Source organism: Dermacentor silvarum, chromosome 2 (assembly GCF_013339745.2).
Source record: "Dermacentor silvarum isolate Dsil-2018 chromosome 2, BIME_Dsil_1.4, whole genome shotgun sequence".
Lineage (NCBI taxonomy): Eukaryota > Metazoa > Arthropoda > Arachnida > Ixodida > Ixodidae > Dermacentor > Dermacentor silvarum.
This window is the reverse complement of record NC_051155.1, coordinates 123,687,798-123,711,473: the sequence shown is the minus strand read 5'-3', so window position 1 is coordinate 123,711,473 and position 23,676 is coordinate 123,687,798. Positions and strand designations below refer to the sequence as shown.

Here is a 23,676-nt window from a genome sequence, read left to right as displayed (position 1 = left end):
CAGCAATCCTGCAGCCGATGGACCAAGGCGTGATTCGTAACTTGAAGCATCATTACAAATCACGCGTGCTCAGCCGCATGGTGCTCTGCTCCGACAGCGGGAAAAGCTACGCTGTTGACCTCAGGTCTGCCGTCGGCATTCTAGCGGAGTCGTGGAAGGCGGTTACGCAAGAGACTCTGCGGAACTGTTTTCGCCACGCGGGCTTCACACTCGACGCCGAGACGGCCGTCTCGCCCCAAGTGGACAGCGTGTGTGACGAACTGCCATCCGCGGACGTTGCCTTCGACGATCTGCGCGCTGCCGGCGTGTCGATTCCAGCCGGGATAACCTTTGAGGGCTTCGCCGACGCTGACAAAGACCTCGAGCTATGTGCGGAGTTGACCGATGACGAAATCATTCGTCAAGTTACGGAGGATTCCGACGACTCTGACACCGAGAACGAAGAGCCAGCTCCTACACAGCCAACGAGCTCGGAGTTGACGCGAGCACTGATGACACTGTCATCGGTGTACAGCGGCAACATGACGTTGACTGAAATTGAGGCAGACATGATCGCGGGCAAGCGGACCGTGCAGAAGAAAATTAGCGACTTCTTTGCGCCCAAGTGCTGACCTATGAGGTAGCGCCGGCCACGTCGTATTTTTTTTTTTTTTTTATAAACGGCTCTTTTCAGAGCCACCTAAACGATGCATTGGCGGAATAGCAATGAGAATCTTGTACTCCGGCCGTGACCCTCTCCGTCAGCGAAAAATACCTACCAAAAAGGTGCGTTTTCACGTGCATTCGTTTTTCCGGACGTTTTCGCGGTCCCTTGAGGGTCCGGGAAATCGGACGTCGACTGTAAACGCCACTTTTGTTGCCATCACCTCCGTCTCCATCGCGTTATCATTTTGATCAATCCTGTCAACCTGGACGAACTTTGTACCGACAGGCAGCCCCAGTCGGTGCGGTGCCATTCTGCGCATTGAGGAAGCATTCGGGTGCTGTGTGTGTGATCCCAGTCTTGAGCTGACGAAGCACCGTATGTACTCGAATCTAGGCCAAGGTTTCTTTTTTTTTTCTTTTTCGAAAAAACAATGCGAAAGTGGGGGGGGGGGGGTCGGCGTAGATTCGAGGATTTAAAAAAATGCACCAGTTTTTCACTGAAACTGATAAATATGGTGCACAGTTAGCGCCATCTAGAAAAGTCAGTATCACAGCCACTACTAGCCACACCAGTAGCCAACTGCAGTACATGAGCGACGTCGCCATTTTGACCTGTGGCGTATCGGTATGGTTTAGCATTGGTGCGCGGCGTGGCGTTGTAATGGCACCGAACAGGCCATGCCACTATTGTGCCACTTTCTAACGAATAGTTGTGCTAGCTATAGAGGCATCATCAAACGTTCAAGCCAGGCAGGACTTCGGCATCGATGAGAAAAATGTGCCTAATTGGAGGGGGCCACGGGTGATGCTTTTTGTGTGTGCCGCAACGAAGATGGCATTTACCCAGGGACCTTGATTGTGCGCTCCTTCAAAAAGTACAGCATCTCTAATGCGCTTGATGGTACTGAATATAGTGCACTGTTTGAAGATGTCGCTTCCTTATCACTGTCGAGGCTAGCAGCGATGATGACGCAGAATGAGCTCGGCATGTTCGTATTCAATGAATGCTGTTTCATTTTGTGAACGCTGTGCATGCTTTTTGTTCGGCCTACATTCGAGGCGAGATTTTTTTTTTTTTTTTTTCCGGCTTCGGACGACTTAGAATCGAAGTCAGCCTAGATTCTAATAAATACGGTGAAACACTTAATTGGGCGGCATTGCGCACGAGGATCTCATGGTGCACTTGACATGTGGCACTGTGCGGCTCTCTACCCCAAATTGATAGCGAATCGAATTGTTTGAACGTTCGCTATTTGATTTGGTAATACAGTCTAATCCCCTTACAACGAATGCCGCTACAACGAAATTTCCGCCACAACGAAGATTTTGTAATTCCCCGTTAGTTGCCCATAGAAAGTAAAACAATAAGAGTATCTCCATAACAAAGGCGTTTTATTCGTTTTTCCACTTCAACTAACTTTTCGGGAACAAAACTGGCATTGAATTGAAATTGGAACTGCCGAGTAGTCAAATTAGAAGGGCCTTCCAAAGCTTTGACGATCGTATGTCTGCTTGAACGAGGTTTTCGCGTATGAAATCAAGTTCAAAGTACCGATTTACGCCACTGCAATCCATAGCCACGTGTGGTCATCACACGCCTGCGCGAGACTGCATGGGATCACCACAATCGCTGCCTCTTTCTCTGGTGGGTGTGTCCGGTCGAAGTGGCTACGCCAACGAAAAAGCGTAAATTTCTCTCTCTCTCGAGAAGGCACATATGATTGCCGAGGCAGAAAGCAGAAGGAAAACATTTTGGAGTTTAGCTCGAAAGGCGAAGCATCGATTGCGATAGCAGATTAGTAGACAGCTATACAAACTAAGGATTGTATCGTATAGTGCGCAATATAGGTTGAGGTTTTTTCCAAAACAATATTACTAAAAAGTCACCCGTCGACTTATATACCAGTCCTTGGCACAATCTCAATTGTCGTCTGGCAACGTGGGAGCCGTGGACCTTTTGGCATCCGCATCGTTATCGCCTCCATCTTGACCGACGCCCATGACCAACGCTGTTGGGTGCGACTGTTCAACCGATGCCATCTTCTCTTTTTTGTGCAGCTATCGTTCTTGGAATTGATTTCGTGCCACCTGCAGAATGAGTACTGGTACTCGACGTCAGTTTGCCGCGGCGTTTAAGATGAAAGTGATTGGGTGCGTTAAGTTAGCGTGCTCCGAACTCCAAATGAGCGCGCTCGTGCGCGACGCCTTCGGAGCTTAACTTAACAGCGATTTTCGCCGACTGCTTTCGGGCGCACAAACGCGCCGTCTGGCAAATGTTATGTTGCTTCCGCGACCGCTATCGCATTGTGCGCGCTTTTTGAAGATGGCGCCGCTGATAAACACCCTCCTGCAGTTTTTGATAGACGATGAAGAGCTAGAAGAACTTGACGCGCGGCGACGGACGCAGCAGCAGCGGCTTATGTATGCGATGCAAGCTGTTCGTGCTGTTCTCAGAGGTACCCTATCAGAGGATTTATTTCTGCTCCGCGGTATGCTGACTGATGACTCATTGCCGATCGTAAGAGGACAGAAAGCCTTATGATCCGAGGCATCCAGGATTATGTGATCAACCTTGCGCCCAGATACACGGACACATAATTCAAAGAGCAGTGCCCCAACATCTTCCATGATACCATGAGGACCTGAAGAAGTCATACACATGAACGTAGCGGACGAGAAGGCGCCAAACTGCGACTGTTTGGTTACGTACCTGAGCGTCTGGCAAGTAATGATCGGGCCGTCATTTTCGGTTCGTGATAAGCTCAAACTAGTACACTCTAGCTCAAACCGCGCCAACACGCGAAGTTCCCGATCGTGCCTTAGAGCAGACGCCCGGCTGCGCAGCGGCGGCAGGAACTAGTGGGCAAGGAGCACGGACTTGCATAAGTGGAAAGAGTCGGAAATACGTCATTTTTCCGGAATTCGTAGCAGGTGCGCGCTCTCGCGCACCGTCTCCAGGATGGAGCGCGTAGAGCGTGCTCCGTAATCACGCACAGGAAGTCGCTTTTTAGCCGTTAAGTTTAAAAGAGCGTGCTCTGCTGGCTAGAGCGCGCTCGAGCGCTTAACTTAACGTGCCCATTGAATACGCGGAAGTCAATGGGAACATGTCTACGCAGCTGCACTTCGGCGTTTCCGAAAAAGCGTAATATTGGCGGACGCAAAAAGGAGAGTTGTCTGCGTGCAACGCTCGGAAGACGCTTTCGCGGGCGCCAGGCAGTGCGCCCTGAACTTGAAGGCGGATTTCGTCCGCGTGCATCGCGCCAGATCCTTGCTAGTGACATCGGAACTGATCTGCATCAAAGCGATCGAGCTTGCCCGTGAATCGGGCCTAACGCGAGGGCAGTTCAAGGGCCCCATCTACTGGGTTCGCCGCTTGATGCAACGTAAAGGGTTCAGCACTTCGCCGGCACACATATATCTGTCAGAAGTTGCCGGAGGCATACGAGAACAAGCATGTTGAACTCCAGCGCTATGTCATCCGTCTCCGGCAGCAGCATGGCTACGCGCTTGGACAGATAGGCAACGTCGATGAAACGCCGGTGTGGTTCGACATGCCGTCGTCCACCACAGTGTGCGAACGTGGTGCGAAGGAAGTGAAACTGCTTTCAACGGGGAACGAGCATTCACGCTTCAGTGATGCTTGCCTGCACTGCTGACGGCAGAAAGCTGCCCCCATTTATAATCTTCAAGAGGAAGACGTTGCCGAAAGAGGAATTCCCGCGGGACGTTGTCGTTCGTGTGAACGAAAAGGGATATGTAGACGAGGCCCGCATGGTCAACTGGATACAGACGGTCTGAAATCGGCGGCCCGGTGCACTCCTGAGGTGTGAGCATGCTCGTTTTGGATGCGTTTTGCGGGCACTTGACCGCAGGTGTGAAGCAGGCGCTCCACAACGGGAGGATGGAGCTCGCCGTCATTGCGGGAGGCATGACCTCGACGCTTCAGCCGCTCGACGTTGTGTTTAACAAGCCCTTTAAAGACCGGGTTCATGAACTGTATAATCAGTGGATGGCCGGCGACAACCTAAAGACCCCAACCGGCTGGCTGCGCAGGCCGCCCCTCGCCACTGTGGCCACATTAGTGTCGCAGGCTTGGCGCTCGCTGCCCGACGATATGGTGGTGCGGGCATTGAAGAAATGCTGCATCAGCAACTCTTTGGACGGCACCGAGGACGACATGTTGTGGGACGCAGCTAGTGAAAAGCAGTCGTCTTCGGACGAGAGTGCAGACAGCTCGAACGAATGAGCAGTGACGGTACACGCTAACGGTACCATGAATAAAAGGCAAGTTTTGTGCCTAATTATTTTTATGTCGACTTTATTGCTTCAAGGTAAGGGGGTTGACCTATATTCCGAATTATACGGTAAATTTATCGGCCGTATAAACTTGTAAACATTCGCATACTATCTAAATTACCAAGCATAGTAAACATGAACACATCTCGTTCGATGACCGCGGAAACTGTGTGAACACTCTGGAATGAGAAGGCGCGGCAATAGCAGCGAGCGAATTGACCTCTGTGCCGTCTCGCGCTTCAACGCAAACTAAACGTTGAAAGCACAGCACACACAACTCTACCGGCACTAGTTGCACTTTGCCCACATCGCAGATCGCTTTGAAGATGAGGACCGCACCACAGCCGCTGTAGTCAACATGGTGCCAACGTCTCGTCTGGGGAAAATGACAAGCCGCTAGACACACCGGGAAAATGACAAGCCGCTAGACACACCGACTCTGGCGACTGCTTTGAAAGTAATGGACCCTTTTGACCTCACCTTAAAAGTTATCAGAGCTCACGACAATGACATTGCGATGGCTCTTTTAACGGACTGTGAGACTCGCGTAACGCCTTTGCTTGCCGTGAAGCGAGCGAATTGACCTCTGTGCCGTCTCGCGCTTCAACGCGAACTAAACGTTGAAAGCACAGCACACACAACTCTACTGGCACTAGTTGCACTTTGCCCACATCGCAGATCGCTTTGAAGATGAGGACCACACCACAGCCGCTGTAGTCAACATGGTGCCAACGTCTCGTCTGGGGAAAATGACAAGCCGCTAGACACACCGACTCTGGCGACTGCTTTGAAAGTAATGGATCCTTTTGACCTCACCTTAAAAGTTATCAGAGCTCACGACAATGACATTGCGATGGCTCTTTTAACGGACTGTGAGACTCGCGTAATGCCTTTGCTTGCCGTGAAGCATAAGAAATCCAGGCTGACCCACTTCTGGAAATTAAACTTTCGGTTAGCGCAAGCTTGTCGACTTTGTCATAAATATGCAATGAAATTGTGATAATTCAAACCGCACGACAGTGCATGTGCCGCAAAATGAGTTCAGAAGTACTGCAGATTGGGCAAGTTGGTGCATCGTATTCTTGTCTTGCTTTGTCTTGCTTGTCTTTTTTCCTTCTTACTCAAACTGAGTTGCACTAAAGCAAGACAAGAAAGCAAAATGAGTGTTTCGCGATTGGCCGGGCACGCGCGTTGCATTGCTTTTTAATTTAAAAAAGTAGTTGAAGAGGTCAAGACGCTAGTGGTTAGAGTTAGGCGTCGGGCGAAATGTACGAAAAATGCTGTAACAGCATCGCGAAATGCATTCTCTTGTGAAGTTGACACTTTATTGACCGCATTCGGTAGGTCTCCACCTTTTCCCCCACGCCATCGCGAAGATTTCCCGGGTGTTGCATGGTGCGGCTTTGCCGTTTGGCGTACGTATATATACATAATTTCACGTCATCGAAGCTCCTCCACAACGAACTTTTTCGCGTGTCCCGTGAATTTTGTTGTAGCGGGACTCGACCATAATTTATATTTGCACAACTCTAGTGAAATCACTCGATGGTGCACTGCAGCCAAACAAGACTACAATCAAGAGCGGGCATGCAGCATTCATATTTTTGTTTTGTTGTTTAGACGATGTCAAATGCATGGGAGGTTTATACAGTGCTACGTTTCTCAGTTGAGCAAATTTAAACAGATAAACAGGGAAGCATTGGTGTGAACTGGCCTTGCTCTTATTTTTGTGATGCCCTTGCGTTGTGAACGCTGTCTGATAAGTCAACTTTACTTTTACCTTGGCTTGGCTTACTTTGCGTGGGCCAAGCAAGTGCAGGCAGGCACTGAGACGTGCGGTTTGATTTGCTTTGCAGGGTCTGGAAAAACAGCGGCTTTCCTGGTGCCCATTTTGAACCAGGTGTTTGAGGAGGGACCTCCCAAGAACGTGCCTGCGGTGAGTGGTGCACTCGGCTTAGCACTTTTAAGATAGTTCACGCAGGTGGCCTCAGACTAATGTCAGAAAAGAACTTTCATCCCAGAGGGTGCTTTCAACTGACATGACCTTCTGTTTGCAAGCCGAATGATTTAACCACTGCAGTGCCGCAGCTTAATGCCGCCTAATGTTTAGATGTTGTTTACAGTTGTACTAATACCAGTAATTTTACTAAGTTTCATTTGCATCTATCAAGGGATCCTTATTTGCATCTGCATCAAGCGTGGAGTGGTACTGAGTGATCTGTCGCAGAGTGACCAACGACTTGGGAAAATGCAGAACTGCTCTGAATTGGAAAATGAGTTGTCCGTTCGTCTTAGAGGCTTTTTTTTTTTTTTTGTCAGCATGCCACTTTGACCCTTCAGGGATAAGTCGTGCTGTAACTCACTGAGCCTCCTTTGTGCCGTGCAGCCCCACCGGTACTCGAGTCGGCCCAAGCAGTACCCGCTGGCGCTGATCCTGAGCCCGACGCGTGAGCTGGCTTGCCAGATCTACGAGGAGGCCTGCAAGTTTGCGTATCGCTCGCGTGTGCGGCCTTGCGTTGTGTACGGGGGTGCCGATCCCGTGCAGCAAATGAAGGACCTGGACCGAGGGTGCCACCTGCTGGTGGCCACGCCAGGGCGTCTGGTTGACATGATGGAGCGCGGCAAGGTGGGCATAGTTTTCTCTGGCAACCTGCTTGCCTTTCCATCGAATTGATCCTTTCTGGTGTGCACCCCCAATTAACAGTGCTACTGAAAGGAAGAAAGCAAGGGTGGGGAGATGGTGGTTGAAAAAGTATGCTTTGGGGTGTGACGCTGCCAAGAAGTCTAAGGTGAAATTGCGCTGCTGTGAATCCACACTTTAAGGTGAAATTTGTATACAGTTGAACCCCACAGTAACGAAGACAAGTGGGAAATCAAGATTCAATTTTGTGGGAATTTTGTTGTAAAAAAAGAGAGCCCATCCAGGAAATGCACTGCAAAACATTAAGGGGGGACGTGGCTTTGAAAATCAACTTCCTGATTTCTTCATGGATTTTGATGAAAATTGGCACAAATGTTTAGAATGTCTCCCTGATACTTCCATAAAAGTTTCAGAGTGATACCTTGAGAACATTTTATTGAGCAGAATTTTTCTCTCTTGAACTTTCTGGAGGGCCTGGGGAGCTTAAAAAACATGATGGAAGGCTCGTTGAGTATTGAATGCATAGCTCAATGCGTGCTGAAGGTCGTGACAGTCTTACTTTTTTTTTTCGCAACACAAATTTTTTAGATAGTCATTTTTGAAGTTACCTTCGCACCAAGCACACTTTCGGGGTGAACGAATAGCCACGCCATAAATTTATAAAATGTCAAGATAAAATGCGAGACTGTCTCGACCTGCACTGTAGTCCAAGGAACGTGACAAAAAAAACAATCAAAATGGGCTAAACGGTAACGAAGTAATCAGCTCCAGAAACTGAGCAGAAAGGCGAAAAAACAGTTTTGAGAAAACGGCTCTCAAAGTTGCACCTTCTCTTCAGTTCTCTAAAACGCACCAAAGTTGTAATCTTTGATGTGTTTTGTGACGTGGGGCTTCTTGGACATGTGGCCTCTGGTCTGCTGAGCCTTCGTTCTGCCTTTTTCATGTTTGTATGGCATTCTTACTGCTGCTCTACAAAGAGCATGGTGCCTGGGTTTCAACCAAGTGAGGTGCAGAACTATGTGGGCATAAATATACAGTAGTTCTAGAGGAAGATGATAAGCAAGCGGCGCCTGCGCGGCCTATGCACCGCGGAAGCAGCGGGAGGTGCGCCGTCAAAGCGCAAAGCTGCGTCTCTCGAGACGAAGCTGCAAATTTGCAAGACTTGGAGCTCGCGCATTGGATTATATGACGATTATGAAACCGGGAGCGCCACGATCATGAAGGCTAGAAGCAGTGTCGATGCTTCTGAGCCTGTCCGAACTCTGGGAGCACTGCTACTGACGATGAAAAGGTGGTTTCATGTCTTGTATGGCATCGACGGGGCGATCGTTTACGTTGTGCTGCTCTACAAAGACAATTGCCCGCCTTTGCATGGTGCCTGGGTTTCAAAGTGTTCGCGCAGCAGATGGACGCGATGCACACGGCGGTTGTGGTGCGAAAGCAACAGATTTTTATTTCAGCGTGCCTAACGATTGAGACGCTATTTAGAGGTATGAATAAAATACAGCCTACTTTCTACAAGTTCTCAGCGTTGTATCTGCAGACTGCCTCATTGATAGCAGCCTATAGTGCAGTCAGTGAGGCATTGTTTTCTTTTGGTAGAATCGACCATGTTACTGAATGAAGGCTCTCAGCAGCCTTCTGAATCATCTTCCATTGAAAATGGCTATGGAGGTTAGGAGAGCCACTGATAGATAGGCAGCAATGCAGCTGCTAGGTGCTTTCCAGCCTGTACTTTTGTATCATGCCTCACTTCTACAGCCAGGTGTCTGTGCCAGCCCAAGTGGCCTAGTGAACAGAGCTCATGATGAGGTTCTCTTTATGAAGGGGTGGTATGATAGGTATTATTACTAGATATCGTGACATTACGATAAGAGTCGGCACGCGATGTGCTAAGTCGCGCAGTCCGAGGTGCCGATGCGCGAAATGCCTGGTCGCGGGTCCAAACGCTCGGTAAGCTCAATCGCGCAGTCCGAGGTGCCGACGCGCGAAATGCCTAGCCGCAGGTCCGAGGAATAGACCCTCGAGGTGTCGACACTCGATGAGCGATGTGAAGACGCGCGAAATGCCTAGCCGCGGGCTCGAGGAGTCGATCCTCGATTAGCTTAGTCGCACAGTCCGAGGTGCCGACGCGCGAAATGCCTAGCTGCGGCCTCGAGGAGTCGACGCTCGCGGTGCTGACGCGTGAAGTGCGTAGCCACGGGTCCGAGGAGTCGACACTTGTTGAGCGATGTGCCGACGCGCGAAATGCGTAGCCGCGGGCTCGAGGAGTCGACGCTCGATTTGCTTAGTCGCACAGTTGGAGGCGCCAACGCACGAAATGCTTATGCAAGGATCCGAGAAGTCCGCGCGCGATGTGCTTTATCGCCGAGTCGGAGACGCCTACGCGCGAGAGGCTTAGCCGCGTGTCCGAGCATTCCGTGCCCGAAGCTCGGTCGCGAAGTCCGCGTCACCGATGCTCGGAATGCTTAGCCGCGGGTCTGAGACGTCCACAAAAAGCGGGATCGGCCACACTACTGCTATGTCCACGTAGCGCCCGCTTTAACACTCGTCGAAATTACGGAAACTGTCCGGAGCTCGCGAGGACACCGCAACAAGCGGAGCAGACGACGCCATCACGGAGCGAACACCGGACCAATGGCGAACCGCGCTGGAGTCACGTGGCGGGCGCGGCCAATCGGTGGCTCCGGCACGACCTTCAAACCACGCTTCAAACATTTGCTTTTTGTGTGCTTGTTTCTGTGTGGAGGAGATAGCTGAAGCGGCAGATTTGAAGACGGAGAAATGCGCTTTCCAACGAGACCAAGATGGCGGCGCTCGGCTGCGCCGTTCCGAAGATGTCGTGGCTTGAAAAACGGCATTTTTTCGCGATTTCCGCGCAATTTTTCGGCACCTTGGCTGATGCAACAATTTTTTTATAGCACTTCTACTTGGTTTTCAGTGATGATATTTCGGAATCAGATAGAATAAGAGTTACAGAAACTGAAAATATTATTTTCAAAAAATCAATTTTTTAGCCATTTTTTGCGATGTGAAAGCCGCGTCCCCCCTTAAAAAAAGCTTAGTCAAAACTCATTTAGCATGCTTTGGTGAACCTTGCTCGATTCTATAGAACCGCAGTGCCGACATCTGGCTGCGAAAACTAACCACAAAGAATAAAAAGATGGCGTCAGACGCCAGTTGCTTCTCAATTAGATTTTATTTGTTTTATTCCTCCCCCAAATTTTGGGCTGCCAAGCTGGGGGGGTAGCCCATACATGGGTGCAGCCCTTACTCGAGATTACATAGTAATTCTGTGCTCTCAATGTCATGCAGCCAGACTGAAAGCTTTTGTGTGTGTGTCATGTTGCAATGCTTGGCTAGGACTCTTATTTGCGTCGTTCTGAGCTGAGCTGGCCACTCGCACTTTCTTCTTGCACCAGTTTTCATGTTATGTGCACTCAGTTTTTAATCGTTGCAGCAATCAAGGCGGTAAGAATGCACATTGAACATATCGAGTTACTTCTCTGGTACTCAGTACTTCAAGATGTTCGCCCCTACTGCAAATTTTTTATTTAGGGGGGGAGAGTGAGTGCATTTTTTTATGCAAGTGAACTGAGTAATATGAAACAATACCCACTTGGCTCTAGTGAGAAGCTGGCAGATTTGGCATGATAATTTACAGGGCATCTGTAAGGCGGTTCAATCTCATTGCATTCTGGTGGTGCTTGCATCACGAGTCAGACTGTATTGTACAGGAGCCTGTGCAGATAACTCTTTGGATAGGCAGCTTGATTGAGCAACTCTGATGCTTGTTGCAGGTGAGCCTGGAGCTAGTGCGGTACCTGGTTCTGGACGAGGCAGACCGCATGCTGGACATGGGTTTTGAGCCCCAGATCCGGCGCATTGTGCTCGAAGACAACATGCCCCCTGTTGGCCAGCGGCAAACACTCATGTTTTCTGCCACCTTCCCCAAGAAAGTGCAGGTGAGTGTTGCAATGCATGGGACCATCTAGTGTTATTCTGGGCGTATGGGAATGTTGACTTGCAGAATATTGCAAAGCGCATATTGTGTTTACTCTAACATACAACCTTCAGACTTTATTTTTACGAAATGTAAATTTATTCACACTTAAAACATCTAGGCTTATCATAAGCCTTCCCCAATCACAAGCATCATCAAGTAGGCCTAACTGCAGGTAGGTGCCAGTGCACATTTGCTTCCGAGACATCTTGAATTTATCATTCTCAAAAGCCTCCAGTATTAAGTGCTTGTTCTAAAGTTCAAGAGCTAGTTAGGCTTAAAGGGCAGCGAAAGCACCTTTCAATAAAAGTGAACTTTCAACGAATTATTATAGTTTCTCACCCCTGAATATGAAAATCAAAGTTTATCTGGCCAGAAGACACCGCTAGTTGCTTTAATTTAGCAGAAACAAGCCGCAGCGTCTGCGGGAGACACCGCGAGTTGTTTAACAAGCTCTGATGGCCAATACGATCGTGACGTCATCTTTGTGCCGGGTCTTTCGCAGCTACGCTCGGCACGTGAAGGGGCCGGAGCTTAAAATTTAAATGGCAATTACAGTGCTGCGTCAGGCATAATCGACAAAATAACTGCGGAAGTTGAATTATACTGTGTCAGCCGTCTAAACAGCTGTAAATATTCCAATTCTAAAACCTCTTCAGCTTCCTCGGATACCAACTTTTTTGTTTATTGAGATATTTAATGAAATTTTCAGGATAGACTCGTAGCATAGGCATTAATAGAAATACGAAGTCTCATGCATTTACGTTCACTGGTTCTCAAGTTACAGCAATGTCAGAATGGTGCACATGGTTTTCTCATTCCAGGCCTGGAGAATTTTCATAAGGTGCTGGAACTGTGAAATTCACTATGATGATTCCCAGATTTCAGGGCAAGACAGAGCCCTTTTTTTTATTTTCTTGCTGAAAAATTTTAGCAGACCACCGAATTTAGTATTGGTGATTAGGATTTTATCAAATTTTGATTAAATATCACAAATTACAGACAATATATTGGAAAAACGGGCTTGTGTTACCCCTGGAAATTTATTCGGGTACACAAAAAAAAAAAAAAACCTTCTGGAAATTTGATGAGCGGTTACAGCGATATGGCTGGAATAAGCAGCCTCACCTGCCCAAAAAAAAATCATTTTGAGAAAATGAGGTTGGAAAGTTTTGAGCACATATATTGGTCTAAAATGACGATGCAGCGTAACTGGAGATGTCCTTAGGTGCTCTCTTCCTTTGCCGCCTTTCCACATTCTCTTAAGATCACTTCTTGGCCTTCTTCAAAATTTTTCGCCGTCACTTGTATTAGTGGCAGCTTCAAGATCGCGCTGCATTGCTTGCCGGCATAGCGCCAAGTCCTCGCTGCACAGCAGCACGCTTTTTATCTGCCGCCTCTTTCTCCTCACACGTCAGGAAATCTGTTTGCAAGTTCACAGTGGACGACGCGATTGCATTGTCCGAGGCAGATGAAAGGGGGGGTGTGAAAGCTGCCTACGATGAGCACGAGACACCAGGCGCACTCATCACGACGAATTCTCGCGCCGGGGGAGCAGGAGTCATGTTCAGTGGTGGTCCAACTGCGCCATTTTGCTAGAATTCTACTTGTCTGCGCCCACCAAAGTGCATCTTGCGCCAAGTGCGCCAGACCGGCACCTTTGCCTTGGGCGCTACGTGGACATCGCAGTAGCGTGGCCGATCCCTCCGTTTGTGGAGCCTGTGGCTAAGCAATCCGAGCATCGATGACGCGGACTTCGGGACCAAGCTTCGCACACAAAATCCTCGATCGGGCACGCAGTTAAGGAAGGGGATGTGGTAATTAATATTAGCATTATTTATGAACTAAACTTGATAAAAGTTGGCATGCTTGTTTAGTTTCTTCTCCTCACTAAAAATGCAGTTATTTTTTTCTGTAGTTTCATTAACTCCATTGTTTTCAACATGGCCATGCATTAGTCACACAAAAGACAAATTTTAAAAACTTTAAACAAAGAAACTTAAACTGCTTCCTATGTTGGGTGCTCCAAACATCTAGCTTCATGCTGCAAAAATAATATTCTATTTATGATAGCTACTGATATATCATAGTAAATGTCTTGCTGGGTGTGCAAAATTAGTATTCTGAGAAAATCTAGAAAACTAACAAATGTCACATTTAAGGGGAGACCCTGCTTTTGGGAGCCGAAAATTGACTCGGATATATTTATGCATCCCATTGCTCCAGATTGGTGTAGATCATTTATTCTTGCTTGACTGGATCCCTGTATCATCATTGATTGATTGATTGAGGACTGCTCGATTTTTTGGCCTATTTTTCAGTCCCAGCGAAGTCCGGAAAATTGTTCTACTGTAGCGCCATCTTGTGAAAACTGCGAAAAACAGCGTTTCGCTGCTGCTTCAAAAGCAACTTTTTAAAAAATCTCATTTCCGCAAAAAAGCATCAATTCCGTGATTTTTCGCAGAATCGTGGAAAGCTGGGGCGTCTAGCTATAATGAAATCCACCATGTTAAGTTGAACTTTAAAACCTCAAGTTAATGAAATTTGCAATTTAATTAAATGTTGCGCTGCAAGTACAACTTCGTTATGTTGAGGTTTGCCTCTTTTGGATTCGCGAATGAAAATATTTGAATGTTCACACTTCGATGTGGTGATCTGCATGTAAGTATAGTATCTAGGGCTGTCTTTCCAAGGCTGCATGGGTGTTGTTGTGGTGAAGCGGGCTTGTGAAGTTAGAAGTGTGGTAATTGAGTTTACCTGTGCACATAATTTGCCTTCATGCTGATTGTGCCTGTACTTTTGCAGGAACTGGCACGCAAGTTCTTGGACAACTACATCTTCCTGGCCGTGGGGCGTGTGGGCAGCACGTCGGAGAACATCACCCAGAAGGTGGTGTGGGTTGAAGAGCACGACAAGCGGTCCTTCCTGCTGGACCTGCTGAATGCAGCGGGCCTCAGAAATGGAGGCCGTGAGTGATTTCACCCGTCTCTAGGTTGCCCGTCTAGGCTTGTTCCGCATACTGTGGTACATTACAGTAAAATCTCGTGGCTACGAACCCAACATTTAATGAACTTTTCAGAAATCCCCCACTGACTTCTTATAGTATCAATGTAAAAATATTTCAGTACTACAATCCTTATTAAGTTTCCGTGTCATCTTAACGCTTCAGTACTATTAATCAATATTAAAAAATCTGGGGATTCTTACATTTCCGTGTATCCAGTCACGGCAGCCAAACAAGGCTAGCAGACAAGGCGCAGAAAGCGGATGCCGCTTTCTGCGGCATCCACTGTTGTTGGAAGGCCAATCGCCCACGATAATCTCTCCACGAGTTCGGAAAATGCCTTGAAAGCAATGTGACGATCACACAAGCGGAATGTCACAAGGGAAATGGCTGTCGCCTGCATATGCACACAGGTTCTTTCGCCCATGCCTTTTCCGTGCCAGCCAGTCCTAGAGATGGCAAATGAGCCACCGGCGTGCATTCCAATGGATCCGTCCCTGGTTTAGGATGGTGTTCTTGCACTCTACAGCGACGCAGTGTGCCCGAAGGCCCCATGCAGACGGATATTTCAAGCACAACTCAGTAGAGCAGCGAGACCAGCAAGGCGAGAAGGCGCGTATCGAGTCAGGCATCACCGCAAAGTACTTTCGCTCTCGACTCCCGCTTTTTCGTTCCGCGCCAAGGCAACAGTGCGTCAGCTTAAGTCAAGCCCGTTCTTTTTGAAAAGTTCCCGTAGTCGCGATTGTCACGCGTGCAGGAATGTGTGAACACTAGCTGAGGTGTTGCGACGACGCATCATGTTTTGCGAGCACATGCTCCACCCAGACAAGTGTCGCCTAGCAATGGCGGCACATCTCTTCCGTCTTTTGAGCTTCTTTCTGCGGCCATACTAGCTACGCCGCTATGTGTGCAGAAAAATGTATTATCCGTACTGCTGGGGTTGCCACACGGTCACACTTTGTCCTTTTCGGGCAGTGTCATTTAAGTGCGCAACGCTTTGAAATAGTTCAGGTACCCGCCTCAAGCGAGACTGTTGCGGTGTCCACGGCAAGGAATGTGAAAAACAAACAAGCTTTGGAGGCGACTATGGAGATTCCTTTTTGTCGGTAGTTTTCTCAGTGTCAGCGCCTGTTCTGAGTGCGTCACTCTTATTACTCAGTGCTTAGCACTGAGTAATAAGAGTGACAATAGCAACAGCGCCGGCAGAGAGCCAACAGCGGCGTCTTCGTGGGTAGCTCGTGTGGCGACAACTTAAGTGACAGGTTAATGGGCAAAATGGTAAATTTGGGGGCTTTCACTATAACGACTTTTCAGAATAACAAACCATTTACTGCGGTCCCCTGAAGTTTGTTATATCGAGATTATCATTGTTATTGTTATTCGCATGTACCCCACTCCCCTCTATAATGCCTTGGCGCTTGAGGGTATGTGAAATAAATAAATAAATAGATTTCATCGTAGTTGCAGATGTTCAGTGGACGGCATGAGGATGTTGTACAATTGGGTGTTCGGCATAACCCAGGAATGTGTAGATATTAAGACTTCGAATGTCCAGCTTAATGTGGTACAGTGACTAACACGTCTGCTTAGAGCCAATCTTGAATAAAGCAATCGAAGTGTTTGCAGGTAGTTAAATCAATGTACAGTGTAGACAGACCACTTATAACGTAAGTCACTGGAGTCTTGAATTTCCTCACGGTAAGTGGTACCACGCACTACAGTTAAACCTGGATGTAACGACATTGAAGAGAGTCCGCAATAGTTTATTTACAGTCGCCGCCCAATTTTCCGGACATCGTGGGGACTGAAAAATAGTCCAAAAAACGCATTCACCCTAAAATAGAAAATTTATAAGGCTTAGAGGGGCGCTAAAAAAATCTTTTAATTACCGTAAAAACCTGCTTATAATAGGTTTTTTTCTAAATTTTACCATGTAAAATTTCTGCCTCGTATTACCGTATTTATTCGAATCTAGGCCGATAGTTTTTTTCAAATAGTCACACACGAAACTCTAGGGTCGGCTTAGATTCGAGGATTTAAAAAAACGCGCCAGTTTTTAACTGAAACTGATAAATATGGTGCATTGTTAGCGCCATCTAGAAAAGTCAGTATCGCAGCCGCTACTAGCCGCGCCAGTAGTCAGCTGAAGTACACGAGCGACGTCGCCATTTTGACCTGCGTCGTATCGGTATGGTGCAGCATCGGCGCGCGGTGTGGCGTTATCGTAATGGCACCAAATGGGCGATGCCACTATAGTGCCGCTTTCTAAACGAATACTGTATTTACTCGAATCTAACGCGCACTTTCAACACGACCCTAAATCTGCGTCGGCATTTCAAAATGGCCGCCTCGCACGCGCGTCGTGCCTAGCTACCGTAGCATGCGGAAGCTTCCTCCGTGTGCTGCAGTACACGTGCTTAGGCAATAGTCTACCGTCTGTCTTCACGTTCTCAGCGTCTGCTCTATCTATCAGCATGAAGTACCGAGTTCATCATGATGCCGCATTTAAAAGGAAAGTGATCATCTGTGCGGAGACGGACGGAAATCGGGCCGCATCACGGGCGTTCGGAGAATCCTGAAACTTGCGAGCGGGACTGGCGCAAACAGAAGGAGAGGATTTTCGCCAGCAAAGCAATGCGGAACGGTTTCAGTGGACCGAAGCAGGACGTAATCTGCGACGATCCACTCCGGCGATACGATCAGGCTTGGCCCTATCTTGAAAGCAATCTGCGACTGGTAAAGTCCGCCGCGCGCCGTGTTTTCGCCGCGTTGAAGCGAGAGGCATGCTAGCACGAAGGCGCGCTTCGTCTCCAGCGTTTTGACAGTTCGTTTCCGCGGTCAACGAGCGAGGTGTGTTCATGTTTGCTTGAGCGCGCGTGACATAGCGGTCTACTAATTTGCTACCGCATTCGATGCATCGCCTTTCGGGCGAAACTGCGACTTTTTTTATTCATCGCAACATCAGTGCATCGGGAGGAAATCTATTTTTCCAAATTTTTCCTCGCGGAAAACGGGTGCGCGTTACAATCGAGGAAGCGTGAGAATCGAGTAAATGCGGTAGTTGTGCTAGCCGTAGAGGCATCGTCAAACGTTCAAACCGGGCGGAACTTCGGCATCGGTCTGTCGTTGGAGGGGGCCACGGGAGATGGTTTTTGCGTGCGCCGCAACGTGCGCTCCTTCCAAAAATGCAGCATTTCTAATGCGCTGGATGGTACTGAATATAGCGCACTGTTTGAAGATGTCAGCAGTAAGGAAGATAGCGACGAGGCTAGCAGCGATGGTGACAGAATGAGCTCGGCATGTTCAAATTTAATAAATGGTGTTTCATTTTGCGAATGCTGTCCTCGCTTTTTCGTTCGGCCTACATTCGAGGTAAGTTTTTTTTTTTCGGACTTCGAACTTTTGGGGGGTCGGCTTAGAATCGGAGTCGGCCTAGATTCGAGTAAATACGGTATATGCGGATTCCAAAGTTTTTAGCCTAAAATTTGCAGTTTTGGGTTCGTTTTTGCTCACTGCTATCATCATCAAGACTCGTAGCGGAGTATGCGTTTTCTTGTGGTGGCATCGGTAGGCTGCTGCTGCTTTCAATGGGCGCCATTTTGACCACGCTAAGAATAGGCACGTTCGCTAGTCTATCTCGCACGATGTCGGGACCGCGATGGTAGCACCCAGCTGCCTTTAAAAGGAAAGTTATTTTAACTGCCGAGACCATTGGAACTTGTGCCGCAGGGCGACATTTCGGCGTCACCGAGGGCAGCGTTCATGGCTCGGATGACATCCCAGTTGCAAAGTTGGTTCTTCGTTCTTTGGTTGCAGCGGCGGCAGAGAAGCGCATTTGGCCTTGGCAACGCCGCTGCTTCGGTAGCAATGGCTCCCCTCTCAACTCCCTCGTAGCTCCCCCCACATTCGTCTGGCTCCGTGCGTGCCCGCTGCCGCTCCTGCCGGCGCGTTCCCCTGAAGTTTCGTTTTCTGCCGTTGTCGGAAAGTTGGCCAAGACGTCATGTGTACATCACGCTCGTACATGCGTGTTCCGGCGCGACGGTGAAACGGCGACCTTACTATTTGAAAGTGAAATTGCCATCGCTTTTTTTTTTTTTTTTTCGTTTTCTTTTATTCATGAAGACTGCTGACGATCTGGTCGCTGGACTTTCGCACCACCGACGTCCTTCTGGTGATTCTGTCACGTCTGCAAGTGATTATTCTGCTGTTTCTAACAGCAGTGACTCTGAGGATGATATCAGATCGTGGAATTTTAGTTCGTATGAAGGAGGCTCGCAAAACCAGCCCGGACCGTCGTCAGCTGTTCGGAGATGTTTTTTTTTTTTCCCCCCGAGCTGCTATTTCGCATAATTTCCTAATATATCCATGGTTCAACAGCTCATTTACTTCTCTCTTTACTGATATCCATTGTATTATTGTGTTTGTAAAACTTGTACAGAAAAAAGTATAATTGCGGCGCCTGACGAAACAAGAGAATTTCCACTAGGCAGAAAAAAAAAACTGCAACTCATGTGCTTCATGAGCTAGATAATTCGCTTGCCTCTTTTATAGACAATTGATTTGTACACATTCTGTATATGTCCGATTATTTTTTCCTTTTTTCTCCGTTCATGTTATGAGCCCCTCATTGGAAATGTTCTACGCAATTTTCAATTAATCTTGCTTTTAATAATTATCATCACTTGTTACATGCTAATATTTCTATTAGATGTATTCTCTTTGAAAAGTACATTTATTTAGCTTTGTATTGATATATAGCATGGCGCTGTAACTATATTTATTGCAAAAAGTAATTATGAAAACCTACAAAAAATGGCACATTTTTCCACAGTAACAAAAGAGTTGAGGGGTGTTAGAATTAAGCATATACTGCCACATAAATCAATCTTTTTCGGCGTATCTTTTTGCATCTTGTTTAATTAGACCAAGTTTGTCGATCCCATCAGAGTTAAATTAACGAAAGTCGTCTGTAGTGCAGAATATATTTCTGCAAGGATGGCTGACACACACGGCGGCATCAAGTTTGAATGAGTGCAGAGGAAATGACAGATGTGGCTGCACGACAATCTCAAGCGAGCATAAAGATTGAAAGTGCGAAGTAGACAAATATAGTGGAACCTCGATTATACATCCCCGGTTATGTGATGACCCGCATTTTACGACGAATTGGTTTGGTCCCGGCAAAACACCCATAGAAATAATGTATTAGTAACCTCCATTATACAACGCAATTTTACAGCGACCCGCCTTGTACGGCGCCTTTCTAGTACCATCCGTGGAAAAAAAAGTTATAAGCAGATGCAGGCTGGCATGTAAACACACTGCAGGTGGCTGATAAGGGGTGTGCAATACGCTATTTACCCAAACGTAACGCGAGACGCAACTTTCCAGTCACGCGAAATTTAGATAATGTAACACGAGATGAATGGAAAAAGAAATGGTACCTTTATTCAAGGAATCGCAATTCGGAAACGTTCTCTTGACTCATCATAGTCGTCTGAAGAGGAGACGGAGCTTTTCTTGGGTGATCTCTCGGGCAATAACTTTCGCAAAATTTAGCGTGACTCTGCACTGAAAGCATCCCCGACAAGTGTTTCTGGCGCTGTCCTAAGCTCGCAATCAGCGCCATGAGAGCTGTCGGCAGTATACTTCGAGGGTGCCGGGAAGAGACAAGGAAGCGAAACTACAGTCGAATCTCGATGACTCGAACTCAAAGGGGCCCGAAACTTTGTTCGAATTAAAGGAAGGACGTATTTTTGAAGTATTCGAGCACCATAGCACGTGCACAAATGGTGCGAACGTGAAATATCGCGGCGCACAAGCGCATAAAGAGCGCAACTGCCCACGCCGGCCAACGCTCAGTTTCCGATAACGGCAGGTAACGAAACTTCAGGGAGCGGACGGCGACGGGCGCGCGGGCGCAGAGACCGTGGAATGTAAGGGTGGAGGGCGGCAGGGAAGCAGATTTGGCCTCGGCAACTCTGCCGCTTCGATGGCTCCCCTCGCCCCCTCTCCCAACTCCCTCGCAGCTCCCTCACCTTTGACAGTCTCCACGCGCGTCTGCCGCCGCATAGCCCGCTCCCTGAAGTTTCGCTTTCTGCCCTTATCGGGAAGCAAGCGTTTGCCGGACTGGGCCTCCGCCGCTGCATTAAGGGGTCTCTCCAAAGCTTTTGCTCTATGGTAGTGTCGGAGCAATGCCGGTCGGAGGCGCCGCCGCGTTATTTGGCACGCTGCTGAGAGCATTGTCGATCCGCGATATGTTCAAATTAACCGTCGCAAATGCTTTCACGTTCGAATTACCGAGCGTTTTCGCCCATTGAAATAAACATAACTTTGTCGAGACCACAGCGTCAGTTTGAATAAACCGGCAGTTCGAATTAACAGATTCAACTGTATCTCCAAAAGTAATTGCCCGAGAATTGTCATCTTCCGTGCTGTTGAGCTTGTTTAAGATTTAAGTACTTCTTAAGACGGCACAATCATTTCATTCGAGGTCAGTACCAGGCCACCTCGTGCTGCACAGAGCCTTCCCGACTGGCCTTGCATTTAAAGTAGGCCTGCCGCTGGTCCCGCCATCCGCAAATCGACTCCTTGACATCAAGACACCGAGCAGAAGCGGACTTTCCCAGCTTCTCGCTCGGCCATCAAAATTGCTCGTCCCTCGAAGCGACCGTCATACCGAATGCGCAACATTGCGAATGAACGGAGTGGAACCGCAAAAGGTCGTAGGGTATTGCAGCATCATAACCAGTCACAAGCACAGCGAAAACAGCCTCGATTCCAACCAAAAACAAGTTCTGACTTCGGTCAACTTGTCTATAGACTGGATCGACATGTAAAGTGACAGGTTGCCAACGTAATGCTGAAAATCGCCGGATTTAGAATATTTGTTTTAAAATAGTCAATTTTGCTGTTATTCGAATGTAACGCGAGGGTCGAGTTCAAGCAACGAAAATTAAGAAAAAAACTTGCATTACAATTGAATAAATATGGTAATTTTTTTAATAATTTAACCTACCTTCCTTGAAAACAGTGCAGGTTCGGGCCACGGGCTTATTCAGGCAGTCTGTATGTGTTTTTTGGGCAAGACTGAGCGTCACTGCCGATATTCTTAGTTTTTCGATTATAAGACACCCGGATTCTACGACAGTTTTGCATGGTTGCCTCAGTCGTATAATTAGGTTTCCACTGTATATTGCATTGAAGTGCTGCACTATTATCACTGAATGTGCACTGTGAATACAAAAGGTGTGCTCAAATTATGGGAGGGTTTAGGTATGTTTTAATATTGCTATTTCATTAATGCTAAAGGTTCATAATTCGCAAACCCAATTCTAAAATGCGTGGTAGTGGTAACTCTTGGCGTTGATTGTAATGCTAACGACCTGGTGTGACAGTTGCCCTAGTCACTTGGTCAGACAAGCGTGTCGGCACGACTATCCTATGACGCCCTTACATGCACACACAACATGCAGGTGATGTTGGTTGACTGAGCTGAGGTTGAAGTAGCTTTCCTTCTAAAGCAACACCGGTTCTGGAGTAGTCACATTTTGACGGCTGTTTGTCTTCCAGATGCGACTGCATCGGACTCGCTGACACTGAGCTTTGTGGAGACAAAGAAAGGTGCGGATTCGCTGGAGCACTTCCTGCTCAAGGAGGGTTACCCGGTGACCAGCATCCACGGGGACCGTACCCAGCGGGAGCGTGAGGAGGCCCTCTGGTCCTTCCGTACAGGGCGCACCCCGATCCTGGTGGCCACGGCTGTGAGTATCGACACATTTTGCTGCGCACTCTGTTGTTGCACAACTGTTGCTGCATTGGCCGGGAATGAGACGTAAGGGGTTTAAGAATGATGCCCCTAGAGATTTAATAGGAGTATTTATTGTCTAGTATCCTTTTGCATCTTGTGATTTAGTGTTCGGGATCCCTCAGTGCCATGTGTGGCGTGCTGAGCCACATGTCTTGACAAGCCCTGCCTTCGTAAGCTTACTAGCTCCGTACTTTGATGTGTCGGCATCCTTGGTAGCATGGATTGCATGGGGGAATCATATGTTGCTGCTCTTCTGCAATGAATGGGAGTAGCTTGGCTATGTCAAAATAGTTGGTCATACAGTGCAGTCCACTAATGATATCAAGAAATATGAAAAATCCCATCGTTATAACCGATAATCGTTACATCTGGAGTGCTGTAAAAAAAGAAAAAAACTGCCAAATATACTTTTGTAGCTCCGAAACCAAATTTGACACTTGTAATAAGATATTAAGATATCGACGTTGTAGAAAGTAGGCTGTGAAGAATGAAATGTTCATTTATAATTCTAAATAGCGCCTCAATCGTTAGACGCACTGAAATAGAAATCTGTACTTGCTTTCGCAGAAGTTTCGGATTCACAATGCCATGTGCATCGCGTTCTGCTGCTGCGCCAACACTGGCGGCTGTAATTTAGCGTCCATTAAATCAATGAGCGACTCGATCGACGACATTGCACTTTGGTTGAACATCGGGGTCGGTGAGACGGGCCATTGTCAAAATCGTCGTCACTGCCGCTGCTGTCGTCGCCTCTGTCGCACAACGCCTTGACAACGATCGCCCCGTCGGAGATCTCTTCACAGAACGAGGCAGCACTATCTGCACTCAGAAACTCCTCCATCGAACCACCACCTATTTCATCGTTATATGCAGGTTCGTCACGAAAATTCGAAAAATAAACGTTTACTGTATTTACTCGATTTTAACGCGCCCTCAATTGTAACGCGCACCCGTTTTCCGTTTTTGTCGAAGCACTCATCCTCGGAATGTCACACCAGGTACCGGACACGTGTCGTTTCGCACAAGCGCGAGGCATCGGAAACGAAGAGCGAGCGTCACGATGGGGTCGTAGCGTCGTATAGTGTTACAGTAGAACCTCGCTGTTACGTTCCCGGGGGCTGCGTTTTCCCAGCTGTTACGTCGTTTTCGACCGGTCGCGGCACAGCTCCCATAGAACTCTATGCATTGGTAACCCCACAGTTGCGTCGCAACTGTGGGACCGTTCCCGCATCATACGTTGCGAACTGCCACCCCGCGCCAGCCCGAGCGGCCATTTT

The 23,676-nt window shown here is 47.9% G+C and overlaps 1 protein-coding gene across 2 annotated transcripts in view; it reads left to right on the top strand.

The window, feature by feature from the left end:
* The window catches only part of LOC119441731 (putative ATP-dependent RNA helicase Pl10), a 66,473-nt gene that overhangs the window by 12,577 nt on the left and 30,220 nt on the right, over nt 1-23,676 (top strand). For both annotated transcript variants that reach the window (XM_037706339.2, XM_037706338.2), the window contains exons 7-11: nt 6,798-6,877; nt 7,328-7,567; nt 11,383-11,547; nt 14,391-14,553; nt 22,162-22,352. In XM_037706339.2, the coding sequence (XP_037562267.1) occupies nt 6,798-6,877; nt 7,328-7,567; nt 11,383-11,547; nt 14,391-14,553; nt 22,162-22,352 (839 nt within the window). The remainder of the gene's footprint in view (nt 1-6,797; nt 6,878-7,327; nt 7,568-11,382; nt 11,548-14,390; nt 14,554-22,161; nt 22,353-23,676) is intronic.